Source organism: Musca domestica, unplaced genomic scaffold, assembly GCF_030504385.1.
Source record: "Musca domestica strain aabys unplaced genomic scaffold, Musca_domestica.polishedcontigs.V.1.1 91, whole genome shotgun sequence".
Classification (NCBI taxonomy): domain Eukaryota; kingdom Metazoa; phylum Arthropoda; class Insecta; order Diptera; family Muscidae; genus Musca; species Musca domestica.
In genome coordinates, this window is record NW_026712439.1 from 224,617 (window position 1) to 249,862 (window position 25,246).

General features: G+C 38.9%; 2 protein-coding genes, 1 long non-coding RNA gene and 2 pseudogenes across 3 annotated transcripts; 4 read left to right on the top strand and 1 right to left on the bottom strand.

Moving 5' to 3' along the window:
- Nucleotides 1–6,372: 6,372 nt before the first annotated feature.
- LOC131806967 (uncharacterized) lies at nucleotides 6,373–7,255 on the bottom strand. The gene is made up of 2 exons (XR_009344243.1): nucleotides 7,118–7,255; nucleotides 6,373–7,059 (listed from the first exon to the last, which is right to left on the bottom strand). It is a non-coding gene; the product is annotated as an uncharacterized LOC131806967 (long non-coding RNA).
- Nucleotides 7,256–9,591: 2,336 nt separating this feature from the next.
- On the top strand, nucleotides 9,592–12,849 carry LOC131806965 (mitochondrial chaperone BCS1-like). The gene is given in 1 exon segment (XM_059131950.1): nucleotides 9,592–12,849. A coding segment is annotated over 1 exon segment (933 nt). The 5' UTR covers nucleotides 9,592–9,654; the 3' UTR covers nucleotides 10,588–12,849.
- Nucleotides 12,850–13,616: 767 nt separating this feature from the next.
- LOC131806966 (mitochondrial chaperone BCS1-like) lies at nucleotides 13,617–16,890 on the top strand (annotated as a pseudogene).
- A 768-nt stretch (nucleotides 16,891–17,658) lies between these two features.
- On the top strand, nucleotides 17,659–18,658 carry LOC131806977 (mitochondrial chaperone BCS1-like; annotated as a pseudogene).
- A 3,042-nt stretch (nucleotides 18,659–21,700) lies between these two features.
- LOC131800603 (mitochondrial chaperone BCS1-like) lies at nucleotides 21,701–23,181 on the top strand. The gene has a single exon (XM_059131965.1). It carries the CDS (start codon nucleotides 21,770–21,772, stop codon nucleotides 23,039–23,041), a length of 1,272 nt encoding a protein of 423 aa, XP_058987948.1. The 5' UTR covers nucleotides 21,701–21,769; the 3' UTR covers nucleotides 23,042–23,181.
- Nucleotides 23,182–25,246: the final 2,065 nt, after the last annotated feature.

The window sequence follows — 25,246 nt, forward strand, 5'->3', positions numbered from 1 at the left end:
TTATGTTATTATTGTTAGGCATTCTGTTATTATACTTTGTGGTCAAGAAATGTTTATCGTTGTTATTGCGATAAACACTTCGTATTTTTTAATGCCAGTTGGGCGTCAGTTAAAATGATTGCCTGTTGCAAGTTATAAGACGTTGCACCTTTTGAGTTGAAGTTGGATGAATTTTAATTTCACAAGCCGTTGGGCGCTGTGTTCTTTATTAATGTCAAAATCAAACTGAGCTCTAGCAAATAATTTTAACTTAATTCTAAATATCCAAACTGTTGACTGTGCGCTTTTGCCTTTGTTGGCTGCTTTCTGCAAGCTACTTGCTGGAGTCGCATGTTGGAGTATCGAGTTGCCAATATTTTATGGTATGATGTCTACAATAAGTGACGACTTAGTATCAACATCTTGCCACTAACGTGTGTTTTATCCAATCGCTCATCCACTACTCATCTACAATTTATTAAAGGTACGGTCACACTGCGCAAATATTTGATCGCAATTTGTTTTCCCATATTTGAATGAACAAATGTGAAATTCGTTAGAGTTGATTCGATGTTCACATTACACTCGAATATTTAACAGATTTTGTTTACTCAAGCAGTCACCAAACAGCGTCAAATAGTGCTATGGGAAAACATGTTTGACACATGTTCACATTCGTAAAATATATTTTCCCATTAAATTGTTTGATCAAACTGTGAGAAAACATAAGTTTATTTGGCCGAGAGAAATAGACAGAGAGATACTGAAAAAGAGACATAAAGAAAATGAAGTTTCGGGTATAATTTATTTGGAAAAGGGAAGCAAAAGTCCAGCTGTTGGGGAATAAATTCCTTGTCAGAACACTTTTTTTTTGCATTTTTGTATATATGTATCATTGTAGAAGAATACAGCTGCTGGGACAATGAACTGTCAAATCAATTTAGGAATTGAAAATAATGAATTAAATATTATTGAAATTTGTAAAAATTGTTGACGAAACGACCTGCCAATTCCGGGCGATACACAGGACCAAAAATACAATGTGTAAATCATCTTAATGATGATCATAATCTACCTGTTTTACCTGCTGACCTAACATACGAAGAAGAAGCGGAACAGGTCGAGGTTGACAACGAAAATGATGACCTTAATTTATTGGGGACAACGCCCCTCTTGCCTAGGATTTGAAGGTCAATTGGGAGGAGAGAAGCTAAGCTCCTTGTCGACAAGAGCTATATCAAACCACTACCTGAATTAAAAGGAATTAAATTAGTTCAGCATTCTTTTTTAGTAAAATCAATCCACGGGGTTACCCATATCAATCAGAAATGTGTAGTTAAAATGTTTGGTATAGTTGCTGATTTTTCATTTTACCTGAATTGACGTCATTTGACGGCGTCATTGGCCTTGACATATTGAATAGTGTACCTTATTCAATATGTCAAGGCCTCTATTGATTTAAAATCAAACACAATTAATCATGACAATGGAAAGGAAACTGTTTTATTCATAACTAGACAGGACTTTAATCATCTGCAACTTCAGGCCAAGTCGGTACCAAACCATTTGAAAGAAGCATTTTCAAGGTATTTAAAAATGTTAATGGAGTGTTTGCAGATCCCAATGAGGCACTTCCATACAATACAAACGTCTATGCGACGAACCGCACAGAAGACCCAGTGTACTCGAGATTGTACCCGTATCCTTTAGGTTTTTCGGATTTAGTAAAAAAAGAAATCCAGAACTCATTGGCGAATGGTATTATTTGAAAGTCTAGGTCTCCATACAATAACCCAATGTGCGTAATAAAGAAAAAGGGTCTTGACGAAACTGGACAAGAGAAAAAAAGTTTGGTGATAGATTTCCGAAAACTTAATGAGAAAACTATCAGCAAGAAATATTCGATTCAAGAAATCACGGAAACCTTGTCCAATCTTGGAGGAAGTAAATTTTTTACCACAATTGACTTGAAATCTGGGTTTCACCAGATAAAACCATCAGAACCACTGCGTTTTCCATAAAAACGGAAAATACGAGTTTTGTAGACTGTCCTTCGGTCTGAAGAATGCTCCAAGCATTTTTCAGAGGGCGATACGTGACGTGTTAAGAGAACACATCGGGACGAGGTGTTTCGTCTACGTGGATGATGTAATCATATTCTCGAAAAACGAGCAACAACACTTACAAGATGTGGAATTAGTACTGAGAAGTCTATTCGAAGCCAATATGAGGGTTTCGGCTGAAAAATCAAAATCCTTCCAAACTGAGGTTGAATATTTAGGATTTCTTCCCTGCCAGATCAGAAGTGATAAAGCAAACACGTTTAGTAACAAATGAAAAAACAGTACTAGTGCCAAATCATGCAATTCAACCAGGAATATTCATAGCTAGCACAATAGTAGAAAGTGATGTAGCTTTTATAAGAATAATAAATACAACTAAAGATGATGTCACATTAAACAGTAAAAATATTATATTTGAATCATTAGAAAATTATGATATATAGTAGCGGAAAGTCAATAAATAGATAAAAGAACTAAAGAAGTTCAAAGTAAATTAAAATTTCCTTTTCTTTTTAAAGAAGGCCTCAAAAATCTCTGTGCTGATTTCAGCGACATTTTCGGTATTGACACCTATAACATAACCTATAACATCAAATAACTTCTACAAAACAAAAACTTAGATTGAGTGACAAAACACACAGAGACTCCACGCTTCTTTGGAAGAACCTTTCAGTGCATCCCTCAATCTAATTATGTTGTGCAGGTTGGAGTAACCAAACTCCATAGTTGTGATTTCAAAAGACTCATGAAACGTGAGCCATTCTTCTGGCAATCCCGTAAAGGTAGGCAATGGATATATCTTCTCCTGGAGTGAATTCAAAATGGCGTCGACATTGGCAGAATTACCAAGCAGAGACTCTACGGCTTCTTTGGCAGAACCTTTCAGTGCATCCCTCAATCTCATTATGTTGTGCAGGTTGGAGTAACCAAACTCCATAGTTGTGATTTCAAAAGACTCATGAAACGTGAGCCATTCTTCTGGCAATCCCGTAAAGGTAGGCAATGGGTATATCTTTATGTGTGGAATGGACGTTGAGTTGTTGGCTGTGGAATTGTGGACGGACATTTCTGAGGTTACGGAAATTTGGTGAGTTGGTGCGTGAGATGGCGTATTCTCAGGATGTGATGGTAGCTTTTGCTGGCAAGATTGTGGCGGTTTATGAAGTGGGTGTTGGCTTAATTGTGGCGGTTATTGTTGTGACGGTGTTGACTGATTATGCTGCAATGGATGGATGGTGGACTCAGAGTATGGCATTCATACAGTAATTATTAACTACCTCTGCGACTGCATCAGTATGAATGCTATTCAGACCCGCTTGATAGGCTTCATGATCTAGGGGCTCTCTCTTATATCGCTGGACCTCTCTCTCTAGATCGTGCAGGTCCTTCATGACACGCCTGGGTGGGGGAGTTCTATCCTCCATATGGTGGTTAGGGTGACTCCCACGATAACACCCAAGCAGGTATTGCAACGAAAGCATATGATTATGCTGACGTAAGGGAAGAACTTTCGTCTCCTCATGTAAATGGTCCACAGGAGTCATGAGGAGGCACCTGAAACAGTTCTCAGGGCGGCATTCTGGCAGGTCTGAATGCTTTTCCACTGCGTTGCACTTGTATTCGCCGACCACACTGGAGCCGCATAGCTAACCACAGACCGACCTATCGCTTTATAAGAAGTCAACAAGGTTTCCTTATCCGCACCCCAAGTGCTGCCGGCTAGCGCCTTGAGGACCTTGTTCCTACTTTTTATTTTATCGCAAGTAGCTGTGGCTTGCGCGGAAGACTTGAACATGCTATCGAATGTGACCCCAAGGATTTTGGGGTAGTTGGTGGTCGGAATTATATGCCCCTCGACCTGCACATTCAGCTGTGTTCTCATCTCCGCAGTCCATGTGGTAAATTGTGTGGCCGTCGATTTAGTGGCGGATATTTTCATATTCCTCGCGTGGAAAGGCTAATTGTGAAAACATTTGAGTGACTAATTGTTATGGCATTTGAATGGCGGTTTCTAATAATTGTCTCTTCATTTGCGTGGCTAATGTTGACTGTATTTGCGTGGCTTGTTGTAATTGCATTTGCTTTGAATTATCAAGAAATTGTGTTTGCATTGCCTGAATATGTTTTTGCATCGCTGTTATTTGCATCTTCATTTGATTTTTTAAATCGCAGATTTCGTTTGTGGATTTGTAGGTTGTGGCTGGTGAATTTGTGGTAGTTTTTTTGGTAGTAGTTGAGCAAGCAGCTGATTTGTGTTATTTGTGCAAGACATACTGACCGAAGCTGTATTATCAGGTTCGTTTTGGAGGCTGTCAGACGGCGTATTAAATTTTAGCGAATGAGCGATGGACATTTCGTAAGTGTCTGGATCAAAACGAGCTGGTGGAATTCTTCGGGTGCTCCGGCTGCTTGTTCTTCTTGACTCTCTCTCGTTCCGGAGAAAATCGGTATTCTTGTACAGCATTTTTTTTTTTTTTTTTTTTTCAAAAAACCGTAAAAATGGAAAATGCACCCATTATGAGGTATATATCGATTTTGTAGAACCGGATAAAAGCCAGATTTTGTATTCAAATTTTCGGATGAAATAACTAGGTATTTCCCTACGAAAAATTACTTTGCAGCAATCAGGTTCAAATAGTTACCTGTTATATAAAATTTAAAATGATCCATGCAAACCTTTAAATCTGACTTGCTTCAAAATTATTACTGACAATGAGTTGTTTGTTCTTTAACAAATTTCAAATGTTTTTCTTCATAAATTGTTTACAATGTCACAACTTTCTTGAGTTCGCTGTCCTTTCAAATCGCTGAATAGTTATGTAAACTCTCGGCACATTGTGGCACAACTACATAAGGTAAAAAAAGCTACCTCCAAAATATTTTTTTTCTATTCTATCAAAACATTTACACAGTTTGTATGTGTGTGTTGTTTTGAATAAATAAAAAAATATGAATTATTTTCAAATCTAGGCAACAGATAATAATTTTTATAATTTTTGGATAAAATAAAAATTTCCCTCTATCTTCGATTGAATTGAAATTTGTAAAAATAATTAAAAAAAAAAACAAAACAATGTTGCATATTCAAAAATTTTATTTGACACAAGACGACTTAGATACAGAGTCCCATTTTCCTAGTTTCTTTGCAGTTAGGAATCTTTTTTTAATTAGCCATGATACATGATTTCAGGTAAGTGCATCAACGCTTGGGGACTTGGGATTTTTGCAAATTTGAATAATTTTTCATTAAAAAATTTTAATACCATAATTGGTTTGACAGTTCATTGTCCCAGCAGCTGTGTCAATACGTCTACCTCATGGTAGAAGAATATAGGTAGACGCGTCGACACAGCTGCTGGGACAATGAACTGTCAAACCAATTTTGGAATTGATAATATTGATAGAAAAATTATTCAAATTTGTAAAAATTGTTGAAAACGCGAATAAGTAGTTTTTCGATAGTTGTGATAGTTATTGGCCTAATGGCTTTTTCATCGCAACATATAAATAAATAAATGTAATTATAATAACCTCCGAATGACGTCGTGTAAGAAAGCATAAAAATCTACTTATATTTGCAAAAACATTTACATTTTTTGACATATCAATGTTCCCAAGAGTGCATCTACCTGTATTCTTCTACCATGGTCTACCTGTATTCTTACACCATGGTAACATGTAACTGTGATTCATGACAGTTGTGTGTGAACACTTCGTAAACATACGTGCGGCATATTTTAGGTAGACCTGTTATATGAGCCCATTTCCTTAATAAGTTAAATGTTAACTTAGGTATTCCTAACTGACGGATATTGGAAATACGGAATGTTGACTGATCTTCTGAATAGCTTATCGACGAATCCTTATTTTGGCGCCGGCTTTGGCCTTTTTGGAGTCGGAGCAGGTGCGGCGATTCTTCGCAAAGGCCTACAAGGGAGTATTGTATTATTCAGACGACATCTTATGATTACATTGGAAGTACCGTGCCGTGATAAATCGTATCAATGGTTGTTGCAATGGATAACAGCTCACGCTGCTCGTGACACGCAACACCTAAGTGTTGAGACTTCAACCATTATGTATACGGCTATGGGCTCTGAATGGAGGCATTCGGACATCCGCGAAGGCGCCGCCCATTGTATTCGGTTGTATTAGATAAACAAATATCAATGCGAATTATCAGTGACTGCAAGGAATTTATTAACAACCCCCAATGGTATGCAGACAGAGGAATACCATATAGAAGAGGATATTTATTATATGGTCCCCCTGGTTGTGGGAAGTCAAGCTTCATTACTGCTTTGGCAGGAGAACTAGAATATGGCATGTGTTTACTTAACTTGTCAGAGAGAGGATTAACTGACGATAGATTGAACCATTTATTAAATGTTGCTCCGGAACAGTCTATAATATTACTTGAGGACATTGATGCAGCCTTCGCGTCCCGTGAAGATGTGCAGCACCAAAAAGCATCCCTCAATCTAATTATGTTGTGCAGGTTGGAGTAACCAAACTCCATAGTTGTGATTTCAAAAGACTCATGAAACGTGAGCCATTCTTCTGACAATCCCGTAATGGTAGGCAATGGATATATCTTCTCCTGGAGTGAATTCAAAATGGCGTCGACATTGGCAGAATTACCAAGCAGAGACTCTACGGCTTCTTTGGCAGAACCTTTCAGTGCATCCCTCAATCTCATTATGTTGTGCAGGTTGGAGTAACCAAACTCCATAGTTGTGATTTCAAAAGACTCATGAAACGTGAGCCATTCTTCTGGCAATCCCGTAAAGGTAGGCAATGGGTATATCTTTATGTGTGGAATGGACGTTGAGTTGTTGGCTGTGGAATTGTGGACGGACATTTCTGAGGTTACGGAAATTTGGTGAGTTGGTGCGTGAGATGGCGTATTCTCAGGATGTGATGGTAGCTGTTGCTGGCAAGATTGTGGCGGTTAATGAAGTGGCTGTTGTTGGCTTAATTGTGGCGGTTATTGTTGTGACGGTGTTGACTGATTATGCTGCAATGGATGGATGGTGGACTCAGAGTATGGCATTCATACTGTAATTATTAACTACCTCTGCGACTGCATCAGTATGAATGCTATTCAGACCCGCTTGATAGGCTTCATGATCTAGGGGCTCTCTCTTATATCGCTGGACCTCTCTCTCTAGATCGTGCAGGTCCTTCATGACACGCCTGGGTGGGGGAGTTCTATCCTCCATATGGTGGTTAGGGTGACTCCCACGATAACACCCAAGCAGGTATTGCAACGAAAGCATATGATTATGCTGACGTAAGGGAAGAACCTTCGTCTCCTCATGTAAATGGTCCACAGGAGTCATGAGGAGGCACCTGAAACAGTTCTCAGGGCGGCATTCTGGCAGGTCTGAATGCTTTTCCACTGCGTTGCACTTGTATTCGCCGACCACACTGGAGCCGCATAGCTAACCACAGACCGACCTATCGCTTTATAAGAAGTCAACAAGGTTTCCTTATCCGCACCCCAAGTGCTGCCGGCTAGCGCCTTGAGGACCTTGTTCCTACTTTTTATTTTATCGCAAGTAGCTGTGGCTTGCGCGGAAGACTTGAACATACTATCGAATGTGACCCCAAGGATTTTGGGGTAGTTGGTGGTCGGAATTATATGCCCCTCGACCTGCACATTCAGCTGTGTTCTCATCTCCGCAGTCCATGTGGTAAATTGTGTGGCCGTCTATTTAGTGGCGGATATTTTCATATTCCTCGCGTGGAAAGGCTAATTGTGAAAACATTTGAGTGACTAATTGTTATGGCATTTGAATGGCGGTTTCTAATAATTGTCTCTTCATTTGCGTGGCTAATGTTGACTGTATTTGCGTGGCTTGTTGTAATTGTATTTGCTTTGAATTATCAAGAAATTGTGTTTGCATTGCCTGAATTTGTTTTTGCATCGCTGTTATTTGCATCTTCATTTGATTTTTTAAATCGCAGATTTCGTTTGTGGATTTGTAGGTTGTGGCTGGTGAATTTGTGGTAGTTTTTTTGGTAGTAGTTGAGCAAGCAGCTGATTTGTGTTATTTGTGCAAGACATACTGACCGAAGCTGTATTTTCAGGTTCGTTTTGGAGGCTGTCAGACGGCGTATTAAATTTTGGCGAATGAGCGATGGACATTTCGTAAGTGTCTGGATCAAAACGAGCTGGTGGAATTCTTCGGGTGCTTCGGCTACTTGTTCTTCTTGACTCTCTCTCGTTCCGGAGAAAATCGGTATTCTTGTACAGCATTTTTTTTTTTCAAAAAACCGTAAAAATGGAAAATGCACCCATTATGAGGTATATATCGATTTTGTAGAACCGGATAAAAGCCAGATTTTGTATTCAAATTTTCGGATGAATTAACTAGGTATTTCCCTACGAAAAATTACTTTGCAGCAATCAGGTTCAAATAGTTACCTGTTATATAAAATTTAAAATGATCCATGCAAACCTTTAAATCTGACTTGCTTCAAAATTATTACTGACAATGAGTTGTTTGTTCTTTAACAAATTTCAAATGTTTTTCTTCATAAATTGTTTACAATGTCATAACTTTCTTGAGTTCGCTGTCCTTTCAAATCGCTTAATAGTTATATAAACTCTCGGCAGATTGTGGCACATCTACAGAAAGTAAAAAAAGCTACCTCCAAAATTTTTTTTTCTATTCTATCAAAACATTTACACAGTTTGTATGTGTGTGTTGTTTTGAATAAATAAAAAAATATGAATTATTTTCAAATCTAGGCAACAGATAATAATTTTTATAATTTTTGGATAAAATAAAAATTTCCCTCTATCTTCGATTGAATTGAAATTTGTAAAAATAATTAAAAAAAAAAACAAAACAATGTTGCATATTCAAAAATTTTATTTGACACAAGACGACTTAGATACAGAGTCCCATTTTCCTAGTTTCTTTGCAGTTAGGAATCTTTTTTTAATTAGCCATGATACATGATTTCAGGTAAGTGCATCAACGCTTGGGGACTTGGGATTTTTGCAAATTTGAATAATTTTTCATTAAAAAATTTTAATACCATAATTGGTTTGACAGTTCATTGTCCCAGCAGCTGTGTCAATACGTCTACCTCATGGTAGAAGAATATAGGTAGACGCGTCGACACAGCTGCTGGGACAATGAACTGTCAAACCAATTTTGGAATTGATAATATTGATAGAAAAATTATTCAAATTTGTAAAAATTGTTGAAAACGCGAATAAGTAGTTTTTCGATAGTTGTGATAGTTATTGGCCTAATGGCTTTTTCATCGCAACATATAAATAAATAAATGTAATTATAATAACCTCCGAATGACGTCGTGTAAGAAAGCATAAAAATCTACTTATATTTGCAAAAACATTTACATTTTTTGACATATCAATGTTCCCAAGAGTGCATCTACCTGTATTCTTCTACCATGGTCTACCTGTATTCTTACACCATGGTAACATGTAACTGTGATTCATGACAGTTGTGTGTGAACACTTCGTACACATACGTGCGGCATATTTTAGGTAGACCTGTTATATGAGCCCATTTCCTTAATAAGTTAAATGTTAACTTAGGTATTCCTAACTGACGGATATTGGAAATACGGAATGTTGACTGATCTTCTGAATAGCTTATCGACGAATCCTTATTTTGGCGCCGGCTTTGGCCTTTTTGGAGTCGGAGCAGGTGCGGCGATTCTTCGCAAAGGCCTACAAGGGAGTATTGTATTATTCAGACGACATCTTATGATTACATTGGAAGTACCGTGCCGTGATAAATCGTATCAATGGTTGTTGTAATGGATAACAGCTCACGCTGCTCGTGACACGCAACACCTAAGTGTTGAGACTTCATTTGTGCAAAAAGAAACTGGAAAAATTAAAACCAAGTACGATTTCATTCCCAGCATTGGAAAACATTTGATGCGTTATAAAGGAGTGTGGATGCAGGTTGAAAGGTCGAGAGAACAACAGACTTTAGATCTGCACATGGGCGTTCCTTGGGAGTCGGTAACGATAACTGCGTTTGGAAGAAACAAACAGCTTTATTTTGAAATGTTAGAGGAGGCTCGACAATATGCACTTCAAGCAACAGAAGGAAAAACCATTATGTATACGGCTATGGGCTCTGAATGGAGGCCATTCGGACATCCGCGAAGGCGCCGCCCATTGTCTTCGGTTGTATTAGATAAACAAATATCAATGCGAATTATCAGTGACTGCAAGGAATTTATTAACAACCCCCAATGGTATGCAGACAGAGGAATACCATATAGAAGAGGATATTTATTATATGGTCCCCCTGGTTGTGGGAAGTCAAGCTTCATTACTGCTTTGGCAGGAGAACTAGAATATGGCATATGTTTACTTAACTTGTCAGAGAGAGGATTAACTGACGATAGATTGAACCATTTATTAAATGTTGCTCCGGAACAGTCTATAATATTACTTGAGGACATTGATGCAGCCTTCGCGTCCCGTGAAGATGTGCAGCACCAAAAAGCATCCCTCAATCTAATTATGTTGTGCAGGTTGGAGTAACCAAACTCCATAGTTGTGATTTCAAAAGACTCATGAAACGTGAGCCATTCTTCTGGCAATCCCGTAAAGGTAGGCAATGGATATATCTTCTGGAGTGAATTCAAAATGGCGTCGACATTGGCAGAATTACCAAGCAGAGACTCTACGGCTTCTTTGGCAGAACCTTTCAGTGCATCCCTCAATCTCATTATGTTGTGCAGGTTGGAGTAACCAAACTCCATAGTTGTGATTTCAAAAGACTCATGAAACGTGAGCCATTCTTCTGGCAATCCCGTAAAGGTAGGCAATGGGTATATCTTTATGTGTGGAATGGACGTTGAGTTGTTGGCTGTGGAATTGTGGACGGACATTTCTGAGGTTACGGAAATTTGGTGAGTTGGTGCGTGAGATGGCGTATTCTCAGGATGTGATGGTAGCTGTTGCTGGCAAGATTGTGGCGGTTAATGAAGTGGCTGTTGTTGGCTTAATTGTGGCGGTTATTGTTGTGACGGTGTTGACTGATTATGCTGCAATGGATGGATGGTGGACTCAGAGTATGGCATTCATACTGTAATTATTAACTACCTCTGCGACTGCATCAGTATGAATGCTATTCAGACCCGCTTGATAGGCTTCATGATCTAGGGGCTCTCTCTTATATCGCTGGACCTCTCTCTCTAGATCGTGCAGGTCCTTCATGACACGCCTGGGTGGGGGAGTTCTATCCTCCATATGGTGGTTAGGGTGACTCCCACGATAACACCCAAGCAGGTATTGCAACGAAAGCATATGATTATGATGACGTAAGGGAAGAACCTTCGTCTCCTCATGTAAATGGTCCACAGGAGTCATGAGGAGGCACCTGAAACAGTTCTCAGGGCGGCATTCTGGCAGGTCTGAATGCTTTTCCACTGCGTTGCACTTGTATTCGCCGACCACACTGGAGCCGCATAGCTAACCACAGACCGACCTATCGCTTTATAAGAAGTCAACAAGGTTTCCTTATCCGCACCCCAAGTGCTGCCGGCTAGCGCCTTGAGGACCTTGTTCCTACTTTTTATTTTATCGCAAATAGCTGTGGCTTGCGCGGAAGACTTGAACATGCTATCGAATGTGACCCCAAGGATTTTGGGGTAGTTGGTGGTCGGAATTATATGCCCCTCGACCTGCACATTCAGCTGTGTTCTCATCTCCGCAGTCCATGTGGTAAATTGTGTGGCCGTCGATTTAGTGGCGGATATTTTCATATTCCTCGCGTGGAAAGGCTAATTGTGAAAACATTTGAGTGACTAATTGTTATGGCATTTGAATGGCGGTTTCTAATAATTGTCTCTTCATTTGCGTGGCTAATGTTGACTGTATTTGCGTGGCTTGTTGTAATTGCATTTGCTTTGAATTATCAAGAAATTGTGTTTGCATTGCCTGAATTTGTTTTTGCATCGCTGTTATTTGCATCTTCATTTGATTTTTTAAATCGCAGATTTCGTTTGTGGATTTGTAGGTTGTGGCTGGTGAATTTGTGGTAGTTTTTTTGGTAGTAGTTGAGCAAGCAGCTGATTTGTGTTATTTGTGCAAGACATACTGACCGAAGCTGTATTTTCAGGTTCGTTTTGGAGGCTGTCAGACGGCGTATTAAATTTTGGCGAATGAGCGATGGACATTTCGTAAGTGTCTGGATCAAAACGAGCTGGTGGAATTCTTCGGCTGCTTGTTCTTCTTGACTCTCTCTCGTTCCGGAGAAAATCGGTATTCTTGTACAGCATTTTTTTTTTTCAAAAAACCGTAAAAATGGAAAATGCACCCATTATGAGGTATATATCGATTTTGTAGAACCGGATAAAAGCCAGATTTTGTATTCAAATTTTCGGATGAAATAACTAGGTATTTCCCTACGAAAAATTACTTTGCAGCAATCAGGTTCAAATAGTTACCTGTTATATAAAATTTAAAATGATGCATGCAAACCTTTAAATCTGACTTGCTTCAAAATTATTACTGACAATGAGTTGTTTGTTCTTTAACAAATTTCAAATGTTTTTCTTCATAAATTGTTTACAATGTCACAACTTTCTTGAGTTCGCTGTCCTTTCAAATCGCTTAATAGTTATATAAACTCTCGGCAGATTGTGGCACAACTACAGAAAGTAAAAAAAGCTACCTCCAAAATATTTTTTTCTATTCTATCAAAACATTTACACAGTTTGTATGTGTGTGTTGTTTTGAATAAATAAAAAAAATATGAATTATTTTCAAATCTAGGCAACAGATAATAATTTTTATAATTTTTGGATAAAATAAAAATTTCCCTCTATCTTCGATTGAATTGAAATTTGTAAAAATAATTTAAAAAAAAAAAACAAAACAATGTTGCATATTCAAAAATTTTATTTGACACAAGAAGACTTAGATACAGAGTCCCATTTTCCTAGTTTCTTTGCAGTTAGGAATCTTTTTTTAATTAGCCATGATACATGATTTCAGGTAAGTGCATCAACGCTTGGGGACTTGGGATTTTTGCAAATTTGAATAATTTTTCATTAAAAAATTTTAATACCATAATTGGTTTGACAGTTCATTGTCCCAGCAGCTGTGTCAATACGTCTACCTCATGGTAGAAGAATATAGGTAGACGCGTCGACACAGCTGCTGGGACAATGAACTGTCAAACCAATTTTGGAATTGATAATATTGATAGAAAAATTATTCAAATTTGTAAAAATTGTTGAAAACGCGAATAAGTAGTTTTTCGATAGTTGTGATAGTTATTGGCCTAATGGCTTTTTCATCGCAACATATAAATAAATAAATGTAATTATAATAACCTCCGAATGACGTCGTGTAAGAAAGCATAAAAATCTACTTATATTTGCAAAAACATTTACATTTTTTGACATATCAATGTTCCCAAGAGTGCATCTACCTGTATTCTTCTACCATGGTCTACCTGTATTCTTACACCATGGTAACATGTAACTGTGATTCATGACAGTTGTGTGTGAACACTTCGTACACATACGTGCGGCATATTTTAGGTAGACCTGTTATATGAGCCCATTTCCTTAATAAGTTAAATGTTAACTTAGGTATTCCTAACTGACGGATATTGGAAATACGGAATGTTGACTGATCTTCTGAATAGCTTATCGACGAATCCTTATTTTGGCGCCGGCTTTGGCCTTTTTGGAGTCGGAGCAGGTGCGGCGATTCTTCGCAAAGGCCTACAAGGGAGTATTGTATTATTCAGACGACATCTTATGATTACATTGGAAGTACCGTGCCGTGATAAATCGTATCAATGGTTGTTGTAATGGATAACAGCTCACGCTGCTCGTGACACGCAACACCTAAGTGTTGAGACTTCACTTGTGCAAAAAGAAACTGGAAAAATTAAAACCAAGTACGATTTCATTCCCAGCATTGGAAAACATTTGATGCGTTATAAAGGAGTGTGGATGCAGGTTGAAAGGTCGAGAGAACAACAGACTTTAGATCTGCACATGGGCGTTCCTTGGGAGTCGGTAACGATAACTGCGTTTGGAAGAAACAAACAGCTTTATTTTGAAATGTTAGAGGAGGCTCGACAATATGCACTTCAAGCAACAGAAGGAAAAACCATTATGTATACGGCTATGGGCTCTGAATGGAGGCCATTCGGACATCCGCGAAGGCGCCGCCCATTGTCTTCGGTTGTATTAGATAAACAAATATCAATGCGAATTATCAGTGACTGCAAGGAATTTATTAACAACCCCCAATGGTATGCAGACAGAGGAATACCATATAGAAGAGGATATTTATTATATGGTCCCCCTGGTTGTGGGAAGTCAAGCTTCATTACTGCTTTGGCAGGAGAACTAGAATATGGCATATGTTTACTTAACTTGTCAGAGAGAGGATTAACTGACGATAGATTGAACCATTTATTAAATGTTGCTCCGGAACAGTCTATAATATTACTTGAGGACATTGATGCAGCCTTCGCGTCCCGTGAAGATGTGCAGCACCAAAAAGCATCCCTCAATCTAATTATGTTGTGCAGGTTGGAGTAACCAAACTCCATAGTTGTGATTTCAAAAGACTCATGAAACGTGAGCCATTCTTCTGGCAATCCCGTAAAGGTAGGCAATGGATATATCTTCTGGAGTGAATTCAAAATGGCGTCGACATTGGCAGAATTACCAAGCAGAGACTCTACGGCTTCTTTGGCAGAACCTTTCAGTGCATCCCTCAATCTCATTATGTTGTGCAGGTTGGAGTAACCAAACTCCATAGTTGTGATTTCAAAAGACTCATGAAACGTGAGCCATTCTTCTGGCAATCCCGTAAAGGTAGGCAATGGGTATATCTTTATGTGTGGAATGGACGTTGAGTTGTTGGCTGTGGAATTGTGGACGGACATTTCTGAGGTTACGGAAATTTGGTGAGTTGGTGCGTGAGATGGCGTATTCTCAGGATGTGATGGTAGCTGTTGCTGGCAAGATTGTGGCGGTTAATGAAGTGGCTGTTGTTGGCTTAATTGTGGCGGTTATTGTTGTGACGGTGTTGACTGATTATGCTGCAATGGATGGATGGTGGACTCAGAGTATGGCATTCATACTGTAATTATTAACTACCTCTGCGACTGCATCAGTATGAATGCTATTCAGACCCGCTTGATAGGCTTCATGATCTAGGGGCTCTCTCTTATATCGCTGGACCTCTCTCTCTAGATCGTGCAGGTCCTTCATGACACGCCTGGGTGGGGGAGTTCTATCCTCCATATGGTGGTTAGGGTGACTCCCACGATAACACCCAAGCAGGTATTGCAACGAAAGCATATGATTATGATGACGTAAGGGAAGAACCTTCGTCTCCTCATGTAAATGGTCCACAGGAGTCATGAGGAGGCACCTGAAACAGTTCTCAGAGCGGCATTCTGGCAGGTCTGAATGCTTTTCCACTGCGTTGCACTTGTATTCGCCGACCACACTGGAGCCGCATAGCTAACCACAGACCGACCTATCGCTTTATAAGAAGTCAACAAGGTTTCCTTATCCGCACCCCAAGTGCTGCCGGCTAGCGCCTTGAGGACCTTGTTCCTACTTTTTATTTTATCGCAAATAGCTGTGGCTTGCGCGGAAGACTTGAACATGCTATCGAATGTGACCCCAAGGATTTTGGGGTAGTTGGTGGTCGGAATTATATGCCCCTCGACCTGCACATTCAGCTGTGTTCTCATCTCCGCAGTCCATGTGGTAAATTGTGTGGCCGTCGATTTAGTGGCGGATATTTTCATATTCCTCGCGTGGAAAGGCTAATTGTGAAAACATTTGAGTGACTAATTGTTATGGCATTTGAATGGCGGTTTCTAATAATTGTCTCTTCATTTGCGTGGCTAATGTTGACTGTATTTGCGTGGCTTGTTGTAATTGCATTTGCTTTGAATTATCAAGAAATTGTGTTTGCATTGCCTGAATTTGTTTTTGCATCGCTGTTATTTGCATCTTCATTTGATTTTTTAAATCGCAGATTTCGTTTGTGGATTTGTAGGTTGTGGCTGGTGAATTTGTGGTAGTTTTTTTGGTAGTAGTTGAGCAAGCAGCTGATTTGTGTTATTTGTGCAAGACATACTGACCGAAGCTGTATTTTCAGGTTCGTTTTGGAGGCTGTCAGACGGCGTATTAAATTTTGGCGAATGAGCGATGGACATTTCGTAAGTGTCTGGATCAAAACGAGCTGGTGGAATTCTTCGGGTGCTTCGGCTGCTTGTTCTTCTTGACTCTCTCTCGTTCCGGAGAAAATCGGTATTCTTGTACAGCATTTTTTTTTTTTTTCAAAAAACCGTAAAAATGGAAAATGCACCCATTATGAGGTATATATCGATTTTGTAGAACCGGATAAAAGCCAGATTTTGTATTGAAAATTTTCGGATGAAATAACTAGGTATTTCCCTACGAAAAATTACTTTGCAGCAATCAGGTTCAAATAGTTACCTGTTATATAAAATTTAAAATGATCCATGCAAACCTTTAAATCTGACTTGCTTCAAAATTATTACTGACAATGAGTTGTTTGTTCTTTAACAAATTTCAAATGTTTTTCTTCATAAATTGTTTACAATGTCACAACTTTCTTGAGTTCGCTGTCCTTTCAAATCGCTTAATAGTTATGTAAACTCTTGGCACATTGTGGCACAACTACAGAAGGTAAAAAAAGCTACCTCCAAAATATTTTTTTTCTATTCTATCAAAACATTTACACAGTTTGTATGTGTGTGTTGTTTTGAATAAATAAAAAAATATGAATTATTTTCAAATCTAGGCAACAGATAATAATTTTTATAATTTTTGGATAAAATAAAAATTTCCCTCTATCTTCGATTGAATTGAAATTTGTGAAAATAATTAAAAAAAAAAAAAAACAAAACAATGTTGCATATTCAAAAATTTTATTTGACACAAGACGACTTAGATACAAAGTCCCATTTTCCTAGTTTCTTTGCAGTTAGGAATCTTTTTTTAATTAGCCATGATACATGATTTCAGGTAAGTGCATCAACGCTTGGGGACTTGGGATTTTTGCAAATTTGAATAATTTTTCATTAAAAAATTTTAATACCATAATTGGTTTGACAGTTCATTGTCCCAGCAGCTGTGTCAATACATCTACCTCATGGTAGAAGAATATAGGTAGACGCGTCGACACAGCTGCTGGGACAATGAACTGTCAAACCAATTTTGGAATTGATAATATTGATAGAAAAATTATTCAAATTTGTAAAAATTGTTGAAAACGCGAATAAGTAGTTTTTCGATAGTTGTGATAGTTATTGGCCTAATGGCTTTTTCATCGCAACATATAAATAAATAAATGTAATTATAATAACCTCCGAATGACGTCGTGTAAGAAAGCATAAAAATCTACTTATATTTGCAAAAACATTTGCATTTTTTGACATATCAATGTTCCCAAGAGTGCATCTACCTGTATTCTTCTACCATGGTCTACCTGTATTCTTACACCATGGTAACATGTAACTGTGATTCATGACAGTTGTGTGTGAACACTTCGTACACATACGTGCGGCATATTTTAGGTAGACCTGTTATATGAGCCCATTTCCTTAATAAGTTAAATATTAACTTAGGTATTCCTAACTGACGGATATTGGAAATACGGAATGTTGACTGATCTTCTGAATAACTTATCGACGAATCCTTATTTTGGCGCCGGCTTTGGCCTTTTTGGAGTCGGAGCAGGTGCGGCGATTCTTCGCAAAGGCCTACAAGGGAGTATTGTATTATTCAGACGACATCTTATGATTACATTGGAAGTACCGTGCCGTGATAAATCGTATCAATGGTTGTTGTAATGGATAACAGCTCACGCTGCTCGTGACACGCAACACCTAAGTGTTGAGACTTCATTTGTGCAAAAAGAAACTGGAAAAATTAAAACCAAGTACGATTTCATTCCCAGCATTGGAAAACATTTGATGCGTTATAAAGGAGTGTGGATGCAGGTTGAAAGGTCGAGAGAACAACAGACTTTAGATCTGCACATGGGCGTTCCTTGGGAGTCGGTAACGATAACTGCGTTTGGAAGAAACAAACAGCTTTATTTTGAAATGTTAGAGGAGGCTCGACAATATGCACTTCAAGCAACAGAAGGAAAAACCATTATGTATACGGCTATGGGCTCTGAATGGAGGCCATTCGGACATCCGCGAAGGCGCCGCCCATTGTCTTCGGTTGTATTAGATAAACAAATATCAATGCGAATTATCAGTGACTGCAAGGAATTTATTAACAACCCCCAATGGTATGCAGACAGAGGAATACCATATAGAAGAGGATATTTATTATATGGTCCCCCTGGTTGTGGGAAGTCAAGCTTCATTACTGCTTTGGCAGGAGAACTAGAATATGGCATATGTTTACTTAACTTGTCAGAGAGAGGATTAACTGACGATAGATTGAACCATTTATTAAATGTTGCTCCGGAACAGTCTATAATATTACTTGAGGACATTGATGCAGCCTTCGCGTCCCGTGAAGATGTGCAGCACCAAAAAGCATCCCTCAATCTAATTATGTTGTGCAGGTTGGAGTAACCAAACTCCATAGTTGTGATTTCAAAAGACTCATGAAACGTGAGCCATTCTTCTGGCAATCCCGTAAAGGTAGGCAATGGATATATCTTCTCCTGGAGTGAATTCAAAATGGCGTCGACATTGGCAGAATTACCAAGCAGAGACTCTACGGCTTCTTTGGCAGAACCTTTCAGTGCATCCCTCAATCTCATTATGTTGTGCAGGTTGGAGTAACCAAACTCCATAGTTGTGATTTCAAAAGACTCATGAAACGTGAGCCATTCTTCTGGCAATCCCGTAAAGGTAGGCAATGGGTATATCTTTATGTGTGGAATGGACGTTGAGTTGTTGGCTGTGGAATTGTGGACGGACATTTCTGAGGTTACGGAAATTTGGTGAGTTGGTGCGTGAGACGGCGTATTCTCAGGATGTGATGGTAGCTGTTGCTGGCAAGATTGTGGCGGTTAATGAAGTGGCTGTTGTTGGCTTAATTGTGGCGGTTATTGTTGTGACGGTGTTGACTGATTATGCTGCAATGGATGGATGGTGGACTCAGAGTATGGCATTCATACTGTAATTATTAACTACCTCTGCGACTGCATCAGTATGAATGCTATTCAGACCCGCTTGATAGCCTTCATGATCTAGGGGCTCTCTCTTATATCGCTGGACCTCTCTCTCTAGATCGTGCAGGTCCTTCATGACACGCCTGGGTGGGGGAGTTCTATCCTCCATATGGTGGTTAGGGTGACTCCCACGATAACACCCAAGCAGGTATTGCAACGAAAGCATATGATTATGCTGACGTAAGGGAAGAACCTTCGTCTCCTCATGTAAATGGTCCACAGGAGTCATGAGGAGGCACCTGAAACAGTTCTCAGGGCGGCATTCTGGCAGGTCTGAATGCTTTTCCACTGCGTTGCACTTGTATTCGCCGACCACACTGGAGCCGCATAGCTAACCACAGACCGACCTATCGCTTTATAAGAAGTCAACAAGGTTTCCTTATCCGCACCCCAAGTGCTGCCGGCTAGCGCCTTGAGGACCTTGTTCCTACTTTTTATTTTATCGCAAATAGCTGTGGCTTGCGCGGAAGACTTGAACATGCTATCGAATGTGACCCCAAGGATTTTGGGGTAGTTGGTGGTCGGAATTATATGCCCCTCGACCTGCACATTCAGCTGTGTTCTCATCTCCGCAGTCCATGTGGTAAATTGTGTGGCCGTCGATTTAGTGGCGGATATTTTCATATTCCTCGCGTGGAAAGGCTAATTGTGAAAACATTTGAGTGACTAATTGTTATGGCATTTGAATGGCGGTTTCTAATAATTGTCTCTTCATTTGCGTGGCTAATGTTGACTGTATTTGCGTGGCTTGTTGTAATTGCATTTGCTTTGAATTATCAAGAAATTGTGTTTGCATTGCCTGAATTTGTTTTTGCATCGCTGTTATTTGCATCTTCATTTGATTTTTTAAATCGCAGATTTCGTTTGTGGATTTGTAGGTTGTGGCTGGTGAATTTGTGGTAGTTTTTTTGGTAGTAGTTGAGCAAGCAGCTGATTTGTGTTATTTGTGCAAGACATACTGACCGAAGCTGTATTTTCAGGTTCGTTTTGGAGGCTGTCAGACGGCGTATTAAATTTTGGCGAATGAGCGATGGACATTTCGTAAGTGTCTGGATCAAAACGAGCTGGTGGAATTCTTCGGGTGCTTCGGCTGCTTGTTCTTCTTGACTCTCTCTCGTTCCGGAGAAAATCGGTATTCTTGTACAGCATTTTTTTTTTTTTCAAAAAACCGTAAAAATGGAAAATGCACCCATTATGAGGTATATATCGATTTTGTAGAACCGGATAAAAGCCAGATTTTGTATTCAAATTTTCGGATGAAATAACTAGGTATTTCCCTACGAAAAATTACTTTGCAGCAATCAGGTTCAAATAGTTACCTGTTATATAAAATTTAAAATGATCCATGCAAACCTTTAAATCTGACTTGCTTCAAAATTATTACTGACAATGAGTTGTTTGTTCTTTAACAAATTTCAAATGTTTTTCTTCATAAATTGTTTACAATGTCAGAACTTTCTTGAGTTCGCTGTCCTTTCAAATCGCTTAATAGTTATGTAAACTCTTGGCACATTGTGGCACAACTACAGAAGGTAAAAAAAGCTACCTCCAAAATATTTTTTTTCTATTCTATCAAAACATTTACACAGTTTGTATGTGTGTGTTGTTTTGAATAAATAAAAAAAATATGAATTATTTTCAAATCTAGGCAACAGATAATAATTTTTATAATTTTTGGATAAAATAAAAATTTCCCTCTATCTTCGATTGAATTGAAATTTGTGAAAATAATTAAAAAAAAAAAAAACAAAACAATGTTGCATATTCAAAAATTTTATTTGACACAAGACGACTTAGATACAGAGTCCCATTTTCCTAGTTTCTTTGCAGTTAGGAATCTTTTTTTAATTAGCCATGATACATGATTTCAGGTAAGTGCATCAACGCTTGGGGACTTGGGATTTTTGCAAATTTGAATAATTTTTCATTAAAAAATTTTAATACCATAATTGGTTTGACAGTTCATTGTCCCAGCAGCTGTGTCAATACGTCTACCTCATGGTAGAAGAATATAGGTAGACGCGTCGACACAGCTGCTGGGACAATGAACTGTCAAACCAATTTTGGAATTGATAATATTGATAGAAAAATTATTCAAATTTGTAAAAATTGTTGAAAACGCGAATAAGTAGTTTTTCGATAGTTGTGATAGTTATTGGCCTAATGGCTTTTTCATCGCAACATATAAATAAATAAATGTAATTATAATAACCTCCGAATGACGTCGTGTAAGAAAGCATAAAAATCTACTTATATTTGCAAAAACATTTACATTTTTTGACATATCAATGTTCCCAAGAGTGCATCTACCTGTATTCTTCTACCATGGTCTACCTGTATTCTTACACCATGGTAACATGTAACTGTGATTCATGACAGTTGTGTGTGAACACTTCGTAAACATACGTGCGGCATATTTTAGATAGACCTGTTATATGAGCCCATTTCCTTAATAAGTTAAATGTTAACTTAGGTATTCCTAACTGACGGATATTGGAAATACGGAATGTTGACTGATCTTCTGAATAACTTATCGACGAATCCTTATTTTGGCGCCGGCTTTGGCCTTTTTGGAGTCGGAGCAGGTGCGGCGATTCTTCGCAAAGGCCTACAAGGGAGTATTGTATTATTCAGACGACATCTTATGATTACATTGGAAGTACCGTGCCGTGATAAATCGTATCAATGGTTGTTGCAATGGATAACAGCTCACGCTGCTCGTGACACGCAACACCTAAGTGTTGAGACTTCATTTGTGCAAAAAGAAACTGGAAAAATTAAAACCAAGTACGATTTCATTCCCAGCATTGGAAAACATTTGATGCGTTATAAAGGAGTGTGGATGCAGGTTGAAAGGTCGAGAGAACAACAGACTTTAGATCTGCACATGGGCGTTCCTTGGGAGTCGGTAACGATAACTGCGTTTGGAAGAAACAAACAGCTTTATTTTGAAATGTTAGAGGAGGCTCGACAATATGCACTTCAAGCAACAGAAGGAAAAACCATTATGTATACGGCTATGGGCTCTGAATGGAGGCCATTCGGACATCCGCGAAGGCGCCGCCCATTGTCTTCGGTTGTATTAGATAAACAAATATCAATGCGAATTATCAGTGACTGCAAGGAATTTATTAACAACCCCCAATGGTATGCAGACAGAGGAATACCATATAGAAGAGGATATTTATTATATGGTCCCCCTGGTTGTGGGAAGTCAAGCTTCATTACTGCTTTGGCAGGAGAACTAGAATATGGCATATGTTTACTTAACTTGTCAGAGAGAGGATTAACTGACGATAGATTGAACCATTTATTAAATGTTGCTCCGGAACAGTCTATAATATTACTTGAGGACATTGATGCAGCCTTCGCGTCCCGTGAAGATGTGCAGCACCAAAAAGCGGCTTACGAGGGTTTAAACAGAGTAACATTTAGTGGCTTGCTTAACTGTTTGGACGGCGTGGCTTCGACAGAAGCTCGGATTGTCTTTATGACAACAAACTATATTGATAGATTGGACCCTGCATTAATTAGGCCAGGTCGCGTGGATGTACAAGAATACATAGGATATTGTTCCAAATATCAGTTAATAGAAATGTTCAAAAGATTTTATCAAGACAACGAGGGAGCCATGAACTTTGCAGACTCAGTAATCAGCACTGGCAAGCATGTTAGCCCTGCTCAAATTCAGGGATATTTCATGAGGTATAAAACTTCACCTGAAACTGAAGTAATTAGCAAAGTTAGTGAAATATGGAGTAGTGACGTTGCACGATAGAGTACCATGGATATACGATTGATTCATATTTATTTGTCACAATCGTTATAAAGTATTTGAAAAAAGAAAACTTTAATTTGAACTGAAGAAGAAAAAAGTTAATTTTTAGTATAATAAAAATAACTTTCATTGATGACGAATATCGCGGCTTAACTCTAGTTTAGTAAAAGTTAAGTTCGAAATTTTGTCCAGTGGTAGGTATTTTTACCCTGATCCCGGGAAACAATTTTTTTTGGGGGGACGGACCTGGGACCCCAGTTTTTTGACCCGAAAGTCCGGGTTCAAGACCCCGAGTAGACCCGGGTCCAATTACGCGATATAGACAATATAGATATCATTGGAAAGCTTATGAAAAAAGGGTCCATTATGGGGGACAACAAAATTGATGCCAAATTATAGCTGACACTCTTACCTTTCCAAAATGCTACAATTTGTGCTAATACCTTTAATGAGTCCAGAGTTATGGGTCTTTCCATCCGCATAACCCGATTCTAACCAGATCATTAAAACTATGTTTTCAATAAAAAAAATGTATTTTTCGCGTAAGCATCAAATTCAGAAATCTTTGGTTTGCGTTAGTCGGTGTTGGACATTCTCAGAGGAGAAAACCCCAAGCCCCGGCAGAAGGCCGCCTATTTACAAAATGTGTCAAATTTAGAAAAGTTTGGTTCGCGTTAGCCGGTGTAGGACATACCCAGAGGACAAAATCTCAAGCCCCGGCCGAAGGCCGGCTACTTACAAGAGGTACCCAATTTAGAAAACTTTGGTTCGCGTTAGCGGGTGTGGGACATACCCAGAGGAGAAAATCTCAAGCCCCGGTCGAAAGCCGGCTATTTACAAAAAGTGCCGAATTTAGAAACCTTTTGTTCGCGTTAGCCGGTGTGGCACATACCCAGAGGAGAAAATCTTAAGCCCCGGCTATTTACAAAAACTGTCAAATTTAGAAAACTTGTTCGCGTTAGCCGGTGTAGGACATACCCAGAGGAGAAAATCTCAAGACCCGGCCGAAGGCCTGCTACTTACAAAAGGTATCGAATTTAGAAAACTTTGGTTCGCGTTAGCGGGTGTGGGACATACCCATAGGAGAAAATCTCAAGCCCCGGTCGAAAGCCGGCTATTTACAAAAAGTGCCGAATTTAGAAACCTTTTGTTCGCGTTAGCCGGTGTCGGACATACCCAGAGGAGAAAATTTCAAGTCCCGGCCGAAGGCCGCCTATTTATAAAAAGTGCCCAATTTAGAAAACTTTTGTTATTCCGACGACTACTACGCGAAATAAACCGTTTTTATTGAAAACACATTTTAATGAACTGGTTAGAATCGGGTTATGCGGATGGTAAGACCCATATCTCTGGACCCGAAAAAGGTATTAGCGCAAATTGTAGCATTTTGGAAAGGTAAGAGCGTCAGCTATAATTTGGAAACAATTTTGTTGACCCCCACAATGGGCCCTTTTTGTCTTTTTGAGGGTTTCATAAAAAATCCGGGTCCAGAAAATCGACTATAACTTCCGAACCACGACAACTTACTGTGACCACTTGTTGGATAGGTATTTCCATAAGCATTCAATCGATACCCATATTGTCTATATGGGGTAAGTGGATCCGGGTCAGACGGGGTCTTAATCCCGGACTTTCGGGTTTGGGGTCCCGAGTCGTCCCCCAAGAAAAAAATAGTTTCCCGGGATCAGGGTAAAAATACCTACCTCTGGAAAAAATTTCGAAAAAATCGAAGAGTTTTTACTCTAGTTTTTTACTAGAGTTGTTCCAATATCGCATAACATTGTCAGTAATATTTTTGAAGCAAGTCGTATTTAAGGGCTTTGCATGGGTCATTTTAAATTTTATATAACAGGTAAATATTTGAACCTTATTACTGCAAAGTAATTTTTCGTGGAAAAATACCCAGTTATTTCATCCGAAAGTTTGAATAACTTGTTGGACATGTACAATTATACATATTTTGCACTTTTCGGATTTGTAGAAACGCATAAAACGAACTTGGGTTCCCATGAAAACCCTTCTTTTATATCCGAATTTTTGGGCCGAATAACTGCAGTTTTTCCCTCCAAAAAATATCTTTGCCGTGATTATGTTAAATATACCTACCAGTGATAAAAATTTCAGGTTAATCGGAGCATAGACACTAAACTCAACATAAAGCGACCCATAGACCACACAAATTTTTGTGCAAATCGCTTATGTGTG